The sequence below is a fragment of the Ictidomys tridecemlineatus genome, chromosome 1 (genome assembly GCF_052094955.1).
Source record: "Ictidomys tridecemlineatus isolate mIctTri1 chromosome 1, mIctTri1.hap1, whole genome shotgun sequence".
NCBI lineage: Eukaryota > Metazoa > Chordata > Mammalia > Rodentia > Sciuridae > Ictidomys > Ictidomys tridecemlineatus.
Window position 1 is genome coordinate 242,687,313 of NC_135477.1, and position 15,533 is coordinate 242,702,845.

Below are 15,533 nucleotides of genomic sequence, written 5' to 3' on the forward strand. Positions count from 1 at the left end.
TAAAAAGTAGAATATGGGATTGTTGTTGGAAGAATTCCATTTGAGCTCCTTAGTCACTTGGATTTCATGGGATTACAATGATAGTAATTATTCTGTTTTTAATAAAACCTCAAGCTTATAAAAAGAGCTGTAAAGAAAATGTTTAAACTTTTCCATATAATATACTGTTTTAAGACCTGTTCAGTAATAATGGACTGTGGTAAGCTAAGTTTAAGCTTATCAGAGTAGATCACAGTTGTAAAAAACCTGTGTTGAAAAACCTGCTTTGTGGTTGAATATTAAAATGGCGTTTGATGTTCTACACTGAGTTCCCACTTAGGACTTCACAGATTTTCTGAATCTTCTGAGCATACTTATGAAAAGAATGTATAAAATAGGGTGATTTATTTGAAAGTTTTTGTTGCTTTTGAAAGACCAATTCAAGTCCTGTTTTTATTTTTGTTTTAGATTCATTTATCATTTGTTACTTTAGGTTTGTATTCTAACCAAATAGGATTCTTACCATAGGCTTTCCTCTCTTAGGTAAAGATAGTGATGAGGCGGAGGATACTGAGCTTTATGATGACCTTTACTGCCCAGCATGTGACAAATCTTTCAAGACAGAAAAGGCGTAAGTTTAATATCATTGAACTCACCTTTTCTTTTGAGGTAAAATGTAACACTTTGAATGTCCTTAAAAGACTTTGCTTACAGCAGTAGATACTAACCCCTACTGGGAAGGAAGAAGTTTTTGTACCAGTAGTTAAGCCTGTTGTACCAGTTGTCATTCATCTCAACATTCCTATGTAATATCTGCTTTTTAAATACACATGATGTTTCCAGAAAGAAGTTCTGCTTGTTGAGACAAGACATAGTCATACAGTTGAGGAAGCTAGACTGCAATCATCTATCCCCATTATTGGCATCAAATGTCTAACCATTGCTATTCCATGGATGTTAATACCAGCCTAGGAACTTTAAACTTGTCCTGCCAAGAGTCTGTTTACTGAAAGGGAATCACTTCATCTTGTGGGAATAGTGATGAAGAGTGAAACATTAAAAAGGATTCTATCATAAAAGAAGGAGGAGAGTACATGGGAGAAAATGAGAGTCACACCACTAGGGAAAAGAAGCATAACGCCTGAAAGTAAAAGGAGAGTGAAGGATGAGAATGCGGTTGTGGCAGTGTGAACAAGTATTACTGGGTAATGCTAAGGAGAATTGGCAGAATACTAAAAGAAACAGAGGCAGAAAAGTTAAAAACAAGCAAAAAACAAAACAAAATGTAGTAGTGAGAGTTTTTTGGAGTTATTATTTTTTTAATTTGGAAATAATATCACACCCAAAGAAAAGTTCCAAGAATAAAATATGGCATACCCTATTTACTTGTTGCTACTATTTTGCCCCATTTACATGTGCTTCCTCTACTCACATATGCATGTGCACACACACATACAGCTTTTTTCCTATACTGTTTGAAAGCAAGTTTCATATCTACTGCTTTTACCTCTAAATACTTACTGATATAGGAAGAATGAAGATATGTTACGGACATATAACATTGATGAAGTACTTTTATCTAATTTATTGCTTATATTCCAGTTTTGCTAGTTGATTTTTTAATATTCTATATAGCATATTCCCTGCTTCAGTACAGAATCCAAACTAAGATCATACACTTGATTTATTTGTCTCTCTAGTCTTATGTAATCTGTAATAGTTAACTTATCTTTTATGCCATTTATATTTTGGAGGTATAGTACAACTTTAAAATGTTTATTTCTTGAGAGCCAGGCACAGTGGTACATGCCTGTAATCTCAGTGACTTCCAAGATTTGAGGCAGGAGGATTGCAAGATTAAGGCCAGCCCCTGAAATTTAGCAAGGCCCTAAGCAACTTCCCCCGTTTCAAAATTTAAAAAAAAAAAAAAAAAATTAAAGGCTGGGAATGTAGCTCAGTGGTTAAGCACCCCTGAGTAAAATCGCCCCCACCCATGGCCCCCAAAAAAGGCTTTTTCTTAAATATATCTTATTTAGGATTTGCTACTTCACAATTAGATCCAGTTGTGCATCCCCAGGTGGATACTTAATAACATTCTTAAGGGTTCATATCTGGGGACACACAAAGTCACCTCTTCATTGGTGATCATATTGATTACCTAATCAAGGTGTTATTCAGTTTTTTCTATTGCAGAATTAGTACTTTTTTCCCTTGCAAAAATTTTCCTTAGAAACATGTTTAATCTGTAGGGAGAAACCCCCACAAATGTAGCATCCATTGACAATTTTCATCTTGCATGAGTTGAGTATCGCTAATCTGAAAATTCAGAATCTGAAATTCTCCCAAATCCTAAACAAAAATTTTGAGTGCAGATATAATGCCCAAAGTAGGAAAATTCTGCACCTCTTTATTGCAACGGACCTAGTCAAAATCAGGCACATTGAATATATTGTATAAAATTACCTCAGACTATTTGTACAAGATGTTTGTGAAACATAGCTGAATTTTGTGTTTAAACTTGGATCCCATTCCCAAGATATCTTATGATAGGATATGTTTATTTTGGATAAGGAATACTCGACCTTTGTAAGTCTTCCTTGTGTTGGTTGCCAAATGATGCTTTTCTGCTCTTTCTGCATTTATTAATCAGCATTTGGTGTTCTCTTGTAAAAACAAGCACCCTCTCTTCCTCCCATTTATCTACCTTATTTATGTATTTATTATTAATTTTCTTTTATTATTGAATTTGTAAATTTTTGTCAATGTGATCACATATTTATAGATGTGCTCAGAATTCCTTCAGGCCAGCTTCTTATGTCTTTTTGACATGACCTTATCATTTTGAGCACTTATTTATAATACAATGATTACATCTTAATGTATCCAAAGGGCTTTGTTCTGAAAGAGAATTTTACTTGGAAGGAAAAGTAGTAATCAAAATTTGGGAAGTCAAAAGTCTGAACAGATGACATGAAGTATTGAGTGACACAGGTGTCCTACTTTCCTCCTCCTTTTTCAGTGCTGGGGTTGGAACCCAGGGTTCTTTGCATACAAGGCAAGCACTATTATTGAATTATATCCCAGGCCTAACTCTCCTACATTCTAGTATATCTAACTCTAATATTTTGAGCTCTGTTTTGTGAAATGTTTTTTAGTTGCCTGTGGATACATTGAAATAGCATTCTGTATAGTTTCAAACATGTGTTTGAACTTAGATTCAGGATAGTAGGAGTGAGAAGGTAGACTCTGCTTGAGAAGGTGAAAACCAGCTGTTGAAAAAGCAAAAGAAAGTAAACTACTTTTGTCCTTCAAGCCTTCATATCACTATTACTCTAGGGGTATTCCTTTTGAAGTTAGAATGTGTATCTTTCCATTTTCAGTGATCCCTGAAAGACTGTAGCAAGGCCTGAAATACAGAAGCCACTTTTAGCAAATACTTAGTGATTAAAAGGAAATTGTGGAGAAAGCTTTAATTTCAAGAATTGAAAAATACACATATGGCAAATATTTTCTCCCTCTGTGGGACTTGCCTTTTTGTTCTCATAGTGTCTTTTGTTCAATGTTTTTTTGTTTTATTTTATTCATAAAAATAATATTTTCTTGAAATAAAGGTACAAAATCATGCATTAAGAGAAAAATAACAAATAGAGAATTTTGCAAGAAAAGAAGGAAAAAAATATATAAAAATCAAAAGGAAGAAAATGAGGGGAGTGCTGAGATCCCAGGGGCCTTAATATCTGGGCAGTCCTGACCAACTTCTGTTGCTCTGTAAAAAAAATTCCAAACATATGGCAATTTCAACTTGGTTGCAATCATCCAGCAACTTCCCTGAGAATATATGAACATTAGTACAGCTACTCATATCAGATTCTTCTTTCAGCATGAAGAATCATGAAAAGTCAAAGAAGCATCGGGAAATGGTTGCCTTGTTAAAACAACAATTGGAGGAAGAAGAAGAAAATTTTTCAGGATCTCATATAGATGAAAATCTATTGAATGCCAATTCCGAGGAAGAAATAGAAGATACACCAAAGCAAAAGTACTTTTTAATATTAAATTTCACTAGATATATTTGTCACATTTAGAGATTATTTAAATGCTATTTTGTCTTAAAAATTTTCTGTTATGCTAATATTTTCTCAGTCCCTTATAGTTGATGGAACTTCATCGGGTTGAAGTGGGTAAAGACATGATGTCAGGTCTAATTTTTACAGAATATGTTATGACAATATTAAAAGCAGTTACATACTTAGGCAACCATTTAACCACTGCTGCTGTTCTCAAAAGTTACAATATGAATATTTTGCTTTTATTTTTAGTGCTTTACAATATTAAATATTTTAAAATATTTCTTTACCACTAATATTTCATTTCAATATTTTCTTCCTTTCACTTGGTGAGTTTTCACAAAGTCAACTGTTTAACATTTTTATGTATGTTTGCTCTTAGGCTTTCTAAAAAACAGAAGAAAAAGAAACAAAAACCGGCACAGGTATGTTGAAAAGGTTTTATTAACATTAAATATCATTTATAAAGTTACAGAACTTTCATTCATTCCATTTAGCTTGTATTAAAGAGAGTAGGTTTATTCCATAATTTTATATTGGTTATCAAATTGATTAAAAGGAAGTGAAAGTATTTTCTTTATCCCTTGCGTCACCCCTTCTATATATGTAACTAAATTGCTATTTTAGGTTTAAATTTTTCATATGTATAACTCTCCTGGTAAGAATTATCCGAGTGCCATATTAAAAAAGTGTGGATACATCTGATGATTGGACTTGATTTCAAGTCAACTAAAATTTAAAGCTAAGAATATCATTGTACTTCTAATTTTATTCTGCTAACAACATCAATGAAATATTGGAGAAGGAACATTTGATTAAAAACTCATAATGATATATTGAGAAAATATTTCTATAACTCAGAAGTTTAAATATTTCACAGTTGGTATTCAGAATCAGTTTATAGTATTATTCTTTAGTATTATGGTGTCATTACACATGCCAAACACAATCTTATGGATGACACTGGAACCTGTAAAAACTGCAAGCTTGTCCATTTTAGTAATGATATTTGGTAGTTCTAAAGCAAATTGGATTGATTTTGTGTCATTTTAATATAACTTAGTTATATTAGTAAGCAGTAAATGTTTTTTAAAAACATTTAGGTAATCTATTAATAATTTCTCATAAGTTTAGATTTGGCTTATTTATCCAAATGGTTATAATAATCTGTTAGGTAGTTTTTATCACTTTCCTATTCCAAAAATGATATATAGTACAAATAAATCACTGTTTAAATTGTAATTTGGAACTTTTTTTGCTTCAGTTATAAAGCAGCATAGCTAATCATATATTCTTTTAATAAATTTACTTGTACCATCATTCACTCAAAGACCCTATAATCACTAGTTTAGAACATTTTCTCTTTTCTTTATATGTGTGAATACCACTAGAATAAGGACAGAATTTATAGCAAAGAAGAATTTATACTTAAAACAAGCCTGTTATAATTCACAGAGAATGGGTTCTATTGTGTTAGTATTTTCTTAATTGACAAAATGCTTCAAATGACTACTCCATTTTTTCCTTCCATAGCTAATATTTCTTTATAGCACCTCTTGTTTACAATTTCTGATTATTTAGGTTCAGATAAGTGTTCTATATGTAGCACTTTTCCTGGTATTTTCTAAGCTCTCTTGAAGTGGAAGGCAGTGTAGAGACATGTACTGATGGACCAAAGAGAAGCAGGCAGCAAGTAGAATTCTGGCACTCCAAATTGGGAAGGTTTTCTGTATGATTAAATAACAGTAAGAACAAAACCAGTTGTATAAACCAAAAAGAGTTATAAAACAAAGCCCTCAAACCTAAAGGACTAAAACTGAATGTAAATAGAAACAAATGATTCTGACAAAAAAGGATTAGTTCAACTTTTCAATGTGGTTGTTAAGTTTTGAATTTTGAACACAAGTACTTTCTAAACTCATGAGATAATAGTCAAAAGATAAAGTTAACTGCAAAGAAACTTAAGTCTTGAATTTAGTTGGGTTTTGGTAGTATTAATAAGGTATTTCTGAAACTCTTTTATATTATAGGACAGAGATAGTGGATAAATATATTATACTGTTAGAAACTAGATTCTTTGTGGTAGAAAAGAAATATAAATTCAAATTAAGGAAAAGAGAGGAAGATTGGAATTAGAGATGTTGGTAGGAGTTCATGATTTAAAACAGCAATGAACTAGAAGTAGTGACATCCCTCCGCAGTGAGCAAAGTTAGCACCCACATCTTGGTTTCTAAGTTCCTTTTCTCTGACAAAGAAAGGCAGGCTTGGTTTTTGGAGAAATGGATGATTCCATGACTGAGATAGGGAAGGTGAGCCTAGAACACTTAACACTAGAAACTAAGGAAGTGCTAAAAAGCTCATAGGGATATGTCATCAGTCCTTAAGACCCTGCTTACAGAACTTGCCAATGTGAGAAAATTTGAGTCATAAAAAGAAATAATGGTGATAGATTTTTACATATTGATTTTATTTAAAAAATTCATGAATCTATATTGAGTTTACAAAAAGGTTGGGAAAATGGAAATGGGAAAACTTTATTATAGAAAAATATGAGCTAGTACAAATTTAAGTGGCATAAGTAATAGAGATAGAAAATCACTGTTCTGTAATCACCAGTATAATAAATGGTTCGGGCAAGAATTATAAAGAGATGCCAAATGTATTGGATGAATGGCTGTTGTAGACGATTTTCATTGTTTTAGTCAGCTTTTTTTTCACTATAACCAAAAAAACCCAGGTAGAAAAATGTAAAGGATGAAAAGTTTAGTTTGGCTCACTTAGAGGAGTTATCCATAGTTTGCCAGCTCTGAGCCTAAGATGAAGTAGAACATTAATGGCAGAAGAGCATGGTGGAGGAAAGCAGCTCAGGACACGGCAACCAACGGCAACCAGGAAGCAGAAAGAAAGAGCTGCTTCGGGGTCAAAATACAAATCCCTGAAGGCTTATCCCGAAGTATTTTCTTGAGCTACACCCTACCTGCCTGCATTTACCACCCAGTTAATCCATATCAGTGGATTAATGCACTGATTAGGTTCCACCTCTTGTTAGATCATGTCACATATGAAAATTCTTGCATTGTCTTACACATGAGCTTTGGTGTAACTAAAATTTGAACACATAACTTCTGAACTCCTTCCTCAAAAGTAAATTATAAGAGTCTGTCCATGCCCCTTTTTTTGTCCATGCCTGTCTCACAATGCAAAATGCATTTAGTCCATTTACAAGCGTTCCCATAGTCTTAACAGTTTCAGCCTTGCCCAGAAGTCCCAGTCCAAAATCTCAGTTGAGACTCAAGGCAAATTCTTGGATGCTTGCGGAGAGCCATAGCCAAGTCAGAATATGGCCCCTGGCATTTTGCCAATAGTATTGGTTGAGAGGCAAGCCATTAAGATGATGCTGGATTGATTCGGTTGTATATTAGACCTTTACTGTCCGCCTTGGCCTGCTACTTTGGAGTTCCCGCACTTCCCCAACCAGTAGGAACTCTCCGGAAATCCCCATGAGAACTCCAGAGTTTTTCAGATTTTTCTGTCTGTTTTCTGCTCTTAATCACAGTAAACTTATCTAAAAAGCTTCTAGCAATATCCATGCCACCACCTGAATGCTGTTCTGCCTTGAAATTTTCTCTGCCAGAATAATTAGCACATCATCTTTAAATTCAGCCTTATAAAAAATCTCAGTACATGGGCAAGGTGTATATAACTTTTTTTGCCCGAACATAACTTGAATGACCTCTGGTTCAATTTTAGAGTCTCTTCTTCTGAGACCCCATGAGCCCAGTCTTTACTGTCCACAGTTCTATGAGCATTATTCTGGTCTTCTCAGCTCCCACTAGAATTGCCCATAAGCCTACTTATAACATTTTAAAACTTTTCCAGCTTCTATATCTAAACTTTTCAAAGTTTCCCCCACCTCACCCCAAAACCAGCTCCAAAGGCTTCTGAACCATGTGGTTGGGTCAGTTATAGTAATGACACTGCTTGTCAGTTACCAAATTCTGTTTTAGTCATCTTTTGAGTAACTGACCAGTATACCCAACAAGAAAAACTGCAAGGAAGAAGACTTTATTTTGGCTCACATTTTCAGAGATTTAGTTCATGGTCAGCCAACTCCATAACTCTGGGCCGGAGGTGAGGCAGAACATCATAGCAGAAGGGCGTGGTGGAGGATAACAGATCAAGAAATGACATCAGGAAGCAGAGAGTTGTATACACCAGAAACAAAATATAAAATCCAAAGTTGTGCCAGCAATAGCCTTCTTCTAACCACTCCATACATGCCTACAGTTACCACCCAGTTAATCAGCATCAGTAGATTAATCCACTGATTAGGTTCCACCTCTCATAACCGAATCATTTCACCTATAAAAATTTTTTTATTGTTACATACATAAGCTCATGGTATAATCTCTAAAGTTAGAATTAGGGATAATATTTACACTTTTAAATGTTTTGTTTTCTAACTATAAAAAATAGTTGCTCATTGCTAATCAGATAGAAAATATGGAAAAATATAAATACTATATACCTCATTAAATTGTGATTGGACATAATATGTAAAATTCTCTCTCCCATTTTTGCTAATGTTTTTTATATAATTAAATGAGTACTTTAGAACGATATTCTAAAGGTCTCTGAAGTGGAGCTACTCCTTGCCTGATGTACCTAGTTCTTCTTTTTAATTCCTGAAATCTACCTACTAGAGTATATGGGGACATTTATCAATTTATTATAACTATAAGAAATCAGTATTAGATATGTTTGTTTTGTAATGGCATGTATATTTTCTCACCTAGAATTATGATGACAATTGTAATGAAAATGGACCTGGAGAAGGAATAAAGGTTGATCCAGAAAATATCAACTTAAATCAAGACAGTGCCAAAGAATTGGAAGATAGTCCCCAAGAAAATGTCAATGTCACAGAAACCATTGAACCTTGTGATGATCCAAAAAGTGAAGCTAAAAGGTAAGTGAGAGTTGCATATTATTTTCTAATTACTGAATTTGATGATAAAGATAACTTTTATATATCAAAATTTTCTTTCCATGAATAAGATAGGTGTAAACTGTACATAACAGTACATAGATATAGAGACAGAGAGAGAGGGAGGGAGGGAGAGAGGGAGGAATGAGTCAGGCTTGTTAGAAACAGAATCCTGTAGTACTGTGGTCACAGACAGTTCAGCAACATGACCAGAAGCACTGATTCAGTTCCAGTTTTCCTTGCACTGCCCTTGTTTTTATTTTGCCCTTGACATTCAAATGAGACCAAGGCTGCCTTTGAGTCTATTCCCCCCCCCCCATTCCCCTCGAGCATCACCAAGTAAATCTTCATGCTTGGGATAGCATGCTGTGTTCAGCCCCGTGGCATTGTCAGCAGCTTGGGTCTTCCTGCTCAAAGAAACCCTGGAGTCCTGGTGCTACCAGAATTCTCAGTGGTGGATTAGAGGAAAGTCTTTCTCAGGGAAGAGATCTAGTCCTTCTCCTAGCTTCTTGTCTGACTTCCTTGTCCCCATCCTTATCTGTTCCTCTAGAATACAGAGTTGTTTCTTATTCCTTGAGGAAGGATTTAAACAGTAGCCTCAGGTTTTTGTAGCCTCAGGTTTTTGTTCTCTTGAAAAACAGCTAAAGTCTAAGTACAAGAGTAAAGTGGCAGTGTAAGTGAAAAAGCTCAGTGTTGGAGCTGAAGTGATAGGGCAGTGGAATGCACTTAGGGGTGTGGGGAATTCAGGAAGAGTAGTGTGAAAGAGAAACACATGACTGAGGCTCTACGTGTAGAAAAGGAGGACAAGGAACAACACAGCTGGTAGATGCTAGGTGTTTGTTCCTATTTGACAAATGAGAAAAACTGAATCTCAGGTTAACTTGTCCAAAGACAAGAGTTTATAGGTGGAAAAGCTGGCAGTTAATCCCTTTCTGCCTGATTAGTCACTTGAAGGCACCTAGAACATCTGTCTCCATGAGGTTTGAGTGTCTTGTAGGGGATCTTGGGCTGCTTGGTGGGTACAAGGAGTGGGCCATGAAGTAGAGCTGAGAAATGGTAGGTTTGAGATAGATGCATTACCACGCCACCCTTCAACTGGTCTCCTAACTCTGAGACCTTTCTGCAGGGGCTCTGCTGCTTCTCTGCAGTGATGTAGACACTCTGGCTACTTAGTGAAAAGTGCTTCATTAAAAACTGTTTGTATATGGGGGCTGGTCTTGTGGCTCAGCAGTAGAGTGCTTGCCAAGCATGTGTGAGGCCCTGGGTTCCATCCTGAACACTACATAAAAATAAATAAGTAAAATAAAAGTATTGTATCCAACTGTTTAAGATTCATAGAGGAAATTGTGTAGAGAAATATTCAGAGTTCAAGCAGAACAGGAAAACCCTGACTGCTCTGTCAGGCAGTTTCTGGTTTAAAGGGTACAGGGGAAAGCCCACCAGATCAGGACATCATTTGTTAATGAAAGTAAATTTCCTATATGGAGAAAATTTTAATTTTATGAAAAATGCATTATAATGTCTTTATATTGCCATGAAATTATTGAATGATAAGGCTCAAGAACTTGATGTTTTTTGTACAACCGCATTTAATATCATAGATCATCATTACTTCTGACTGGTTATGAAGATGGTTTGCTTTTTATTAAAATACACTGTATAAATATTCAGAGATATTTTAGAGATATTATTTTTGTTTTTGTTTCAACTACTTTAAGTAAATTAATTTTTGTGCCAAATTTGTTATTTAATTTAATCTCTGCAGGTACTTTTTAAAGCTGCTTATTGGCCATGTGAAGATTAAATTAGCCATTAAAATTAATGAACTAACCTTTAAAGTACATCTCATCTTTTGATTGTTCTTGAAGCAAGATGACAATTAAAAAGGGTACATTATTTTGTATTATGCTAAATAATTTATTTTCCAGTGTTCCTAAGCCCAAAGGAAAGAAAACCAAAGATGTGAAAAAATCTGTCAAAATACCTGCTGAACCACAAATACTGGTAGGTCAAAACCATATTCACATTTTTGGTGGGTCTTATTTGAGTAGCATAATGTCCTAAAGATAAAAATGTGTATGGAGTGAATCCTTCCCCAACAATCTGCACCATGTGGATCCATCATGGTTTTGCATGCTGAAGGCAGAATTTATATATCTACTACTATCATTTTTTTCTTCTAAATGAGAAGTACATTAGAAATACTAGATACTAGAATAGTTACTATTTTATATTGTAATCTAAACTCTGTATCAAATTCTGAAGATTAATGATGAAGCATACATAAGTTCTCTAGTTTGTGTGGTGCATGCCATTGAAAATCTCAGAATGCTTAGAGTTGATGGTATTAGTTGATGAGATTTAAATTCCAGGAATATCTGCTTTCAGTGAACCTGTTTTGGTAGCTTTTTTTTTTTTTTAAGTTGTATTTTGAAGATATTTGATGTTTAAACACTGTTCTCAAGTGATAACACTTGTTTTATTTATGTTTTGTTCCCCTTCTCAGAGTGATGTTCTTATCAGCTGTACAACCTGCCATAGTGAATTTCCATCCCGGAATAAACTTTTTGACCATCTGAAAGCTACTGGTCATGCAAGAGCACCTCCATCTTCATCTTTAACCAGTGTAACAAGTAGTCGAAGCAAGAAAGAAAAACGTAAAAACAGATAGAAATTCTGCCAACACACTTTTTTTTTAACTGTCTCTAAATTTTGAAACCAAAAACTGAACTGAAATCATCTAAAGAGTTAAAATTTCAGTGATCTGAAATTTATTGCATTGTGGAAGATTATTTTTTATCTTATAAAGACTTTTTTTTTGTTTAATGTATATATTTTTAAACATTTCACTAGTGATTGAATTCTACTTTTGCCATCTGAATTGACTTGAATGTCTCAAAACAGGTAAATATTGTAAAGTATGTACCTTAATTTTTCACGTGAACAGAGATGTACAGGGAGAATTAAATTATTTTAACACAAATGCCCCTTTTTCCTTCATTTTGTAATTTCACACTATGTATTTTTATTTGTTTATTGCTTTTAAGTTTTGATTTGTAATCTGTCAAAAACTCAGATCGTTTAAAAATCACCCTAGGATTCTTTTCCACCTGACACCATGACTCCAGTTCTGACTTTTAAATTATTTTTAAATAAGCATTTGTCAAGTACTCTGTTCTTTTTTTTCCTCAAGGACAATGATAGGTGGGAACTAATTAAACATGTATGATTATATTTCAGGAATAATATCTTAAAGCCTAGTATGGTGGTGGCACACTTGTAATCTCCACTACTCAGGAGACAGAGGCAGGAAGAGGGGTCATAAGTTAAAGGCTAACCTGGGCAATTCACCAAGATCTTCTTGTCTCAAAATGAAATAAAAAGGGCTTTTGATGTAACTTATTAGTAGAGCACTTGCCTAGCATGTGTGAGGCTCTGGGTTCAACCCTTCGTACTGCCAAAAAATAAATAAATAAATAAAGATCAACTTTGGTAATTATCAATAAGATACATTTTTTTTTTGTTTTTTAATTCTGATTTGAATTGTAGAGGTAGAGGCAAATCAATTTAACTGGCACTTTCTCCATAGACATGGTGATGTTTATGAATGTAACAGGTAGCAAGCAGATGTTTCCAAATTTTACTGACTCCTTAACAAAGGATTTGTTCTTCATTGAGTTTCTTTCTTGTTTTTTTTTTTTTTTCATCATTCAATGAAAAGAAGCTTTCTTAATGAAAGATGATTTGATAGGGCAGATACTTGAAAGCCATCTACTCTGTAGCAGTGGTGACTATAAAATCAAAAAGAAGATAGAGAATCATTATAACTGTGTGTGACCAAATACACAATATAAATAAGTGGTGAGTCAAGTTTAGAATAAATACTCCGTTCTTTAAATTGGTCTTGAAAGTAATTTTACATTCACCAGCTTGAAATGTGTATTTTCTGTTTCATGTGATTATTCCTGATCTTATATCTTCAAATCTTCAAATGAAGGAAATGTTAATATGTGTAAGCTCTGAAATACTAAGAGTCCTCAATAGCAAGGTCTTTTCTGATAGCTTTATGTATAGTGTTGGTAATTGATTCTGTTACTGATTTAAAAATATGCATTTTAGTCTTAATTTTTTTCTTTTGTATTTAAAGATTTGGGGTTTTGGTTTGTTTTTTAACCATATTACTTTTCTGTTTTTAACTATTATTATTAATTCCTTGCAATTGTTCTTTCCCCAACTTTCTCCATCTTTCAGGGGCAATACTAGCCAGTTTTGTATATTCTGATCGTTTCCTCCCAGACAGACTTCATTTGAACACTATCTAATAAAGTTGGTCATAATTATGAATAGGAATGTAGGTAAATAGAAGCACATGTAAGTCACATATTATTATATAGTGAAAAAATATAAAGATATTTTAAAGGGCAGAGAGTGGCTTATAAATGTTCTTTAAACCTTCTTTGCTTTCCTCTGTATTGACCATGCTTGTGTTTAATTTGTTTTTGCTTCATGTGAGTATTGATTGGAGTTACTTGTCACTCAGTTTGACCAAAAAAAAAAAAAAATCAACCTTACTTTTCAAAAGATCTTCATCAGTTGTGATTGGAAGTTAGTGATCTTGTCTCTAATCTGATATGTTGATAAATCCTCTTCATTTTTCCTTATTACAACAAATTGCTTAGTATAATAGTATTATCTCCATTCTTCATACAGGATCATTATGAAGGCAAATAAAATAGTATATATGAAAACAATTTTTAAAACAAAAGCGTTTATACAAAATACTGCCCAATTTAAATAAATTAAATCTTTTTTAATTAAAATATTTGCAGATAGAAGTGTGCACATTGAATCATGTGTGCATGCAGTAAAGGAATTTGTTTCCTAAATCTACATCTGAAGAAGAAAACAAGAACATACATATGATGCCAGGGGTAAAATAATATTTTTGGTGAATCAGTGGCAGTTTTTTTTGAGGCAAAATCATATTCTAAAATACAGGAGCACATATTTTGCATTGATCTCATTAAGGATCAGTAGCAACTATCTTGATGTAACTTGGTTCAGATGTGAAGATAACATTGACTCTGGGAGAAGAGAGTTAAGGAAAATCTCTTTTTTCCCCCCTATGAGTCTTCAATGGAGCAAGAGTTTGGGCTTCTATAAAACCCATTTAGACTTTCCCTATTTCAAAATAGGACAATATCCTTTGTAAACAAAGTCAAGAATTAGCCCCCCCCCAAAAAAAAAGTGATTTTGCTAATTCTTGACTTGGGTCACAAAGGAGAAAGAGCTCCACGGTGCATGAATTTGTAGAAGATCTGTCTTATCAGAGTGTGTGTTGATTGCTGGTAGAGCAATATTGGTATTTTTGTGTTGTAATAATACTTACAGGATTTTATCAGAAGATTTCATTTTAAGTCTTCCTCTGCAGAATTTTCAGATGGAAAGCTACTTTAGTATTTGTAGAAATTGTCCCTGAAATTAATTCTTACAGTAAATTTCATTTTAGAGGATCCCCAAACCTTGAGAATGCTGTGTGGTGTGGTACTGATTCTAGCCTAACTTTCAACATAAAGCAATAAATAGAACCTTATGACCCTATGGGCAAATTCCTAAATTCACTTTATTAATAATCTGCAATGTTGAAGTATTTCTACTCATTACAATTAGCCTTTTCTTCATCAGCTAATTTACTTAATGTTTACTTAATGCCAAAATTATAGGCTCTTGGGATTTGTAGAAGGAAAGTAAAAAATGACTGTTAGATCTTTTGCTCCAGAGAAAGCTGAGCTCAGACAGATATGAACTCCACAGCTGGTTAGGGGATGCTGCTTAGCCTCTCAACATAGTAATCCTTTTATCACACTCCAAACTTTGTTAACCTTGGGTAGGGGGTTACTTTTAAGAAGAATCAACTTTTTAGGTATGGTGGCATACACCTGTAATCCCAACAGCTCAGGAGCCTGAGGCTGGAGAATCACAAGTTCAGATCCAGCCTCAGCAACTTAGTGAAGACCTATCTCTAAATCAAATAAAACAGAGTTGGGAATGTGGCTCAGTTGTTAAGCACCCCTGGTTCAATCTCTGGTACCAAAGGGTGGGGGTTGGGGGAAAAGAAGAAAGATAATTTGAGGAATAAAAGGGAGAGGCTTGGATTTGTTAATATGAAAGAATATTATTAAGAGATATTAGAGCAATGTGTGACTGGTGCCTGTGTAGGTCAGCATAATTCTGATGAGAACAGAGAGCCCGGAAACACGTCTATGCATATGTTAAAAATCCCATAATGTAGGATTTTTAACAGATTGTGGGGAGTTATCTTTAGAGTGAAAATATAATATGTACTACTCTACACCCTTTCCAAAATACAAATTACAAGTATAAAAGATCTAAATATGAAAACCAAAACATTTAAATGAGAATATAAATTATCTTTGTGATTTTTGCAGAACAGAGAATTTCTTTAAAATCAGACATGAAAACACAACATTTACAGTAA

At 34.0% G+C, this 15,533-nt stretch overlaps 1 protein-coding gene across 1 annotated transcript in view; it reads left to right on the forward strand.

Annotated features, from left to right (window-relative positions):
* Positions 1–12,540, forward strand: part of Dnajc21 (DnaJ heat shock protein family (Hsp40) member C21) — a 25,989-nt gene extending 13,449 nt beyond the window's left edge. The window contains exons 7-12 of the mRNA XM_005325646.4: positions 523–610; positions 3,860–4,018; positions 4,429–4,471; positions 8,844–9,016; positions 10,963–11,038; positions 11,541–12,540. Coding sequence (XP_005325703.1) covers positions 523–610; positions 3,860–4,018; positions 4,429–4,471; positions 8,844–9,016; positions 10,963–11,038; positions 11,541–11,705 — 704 coding nt within the window. The 3' untranslated portion in view covers positions 11,706–12,540. The remainder of the gene's footprint in view (positions 1–522; positions 611–3,859; positions 4,019–4,428; positions 4,472–8,843; positions 9,017–10,962; positions 11,039–11,540) is intronic.
* The last annotated feature ends 2,993 nt before the right edge of the window (positions 12,541–15,533 follow it).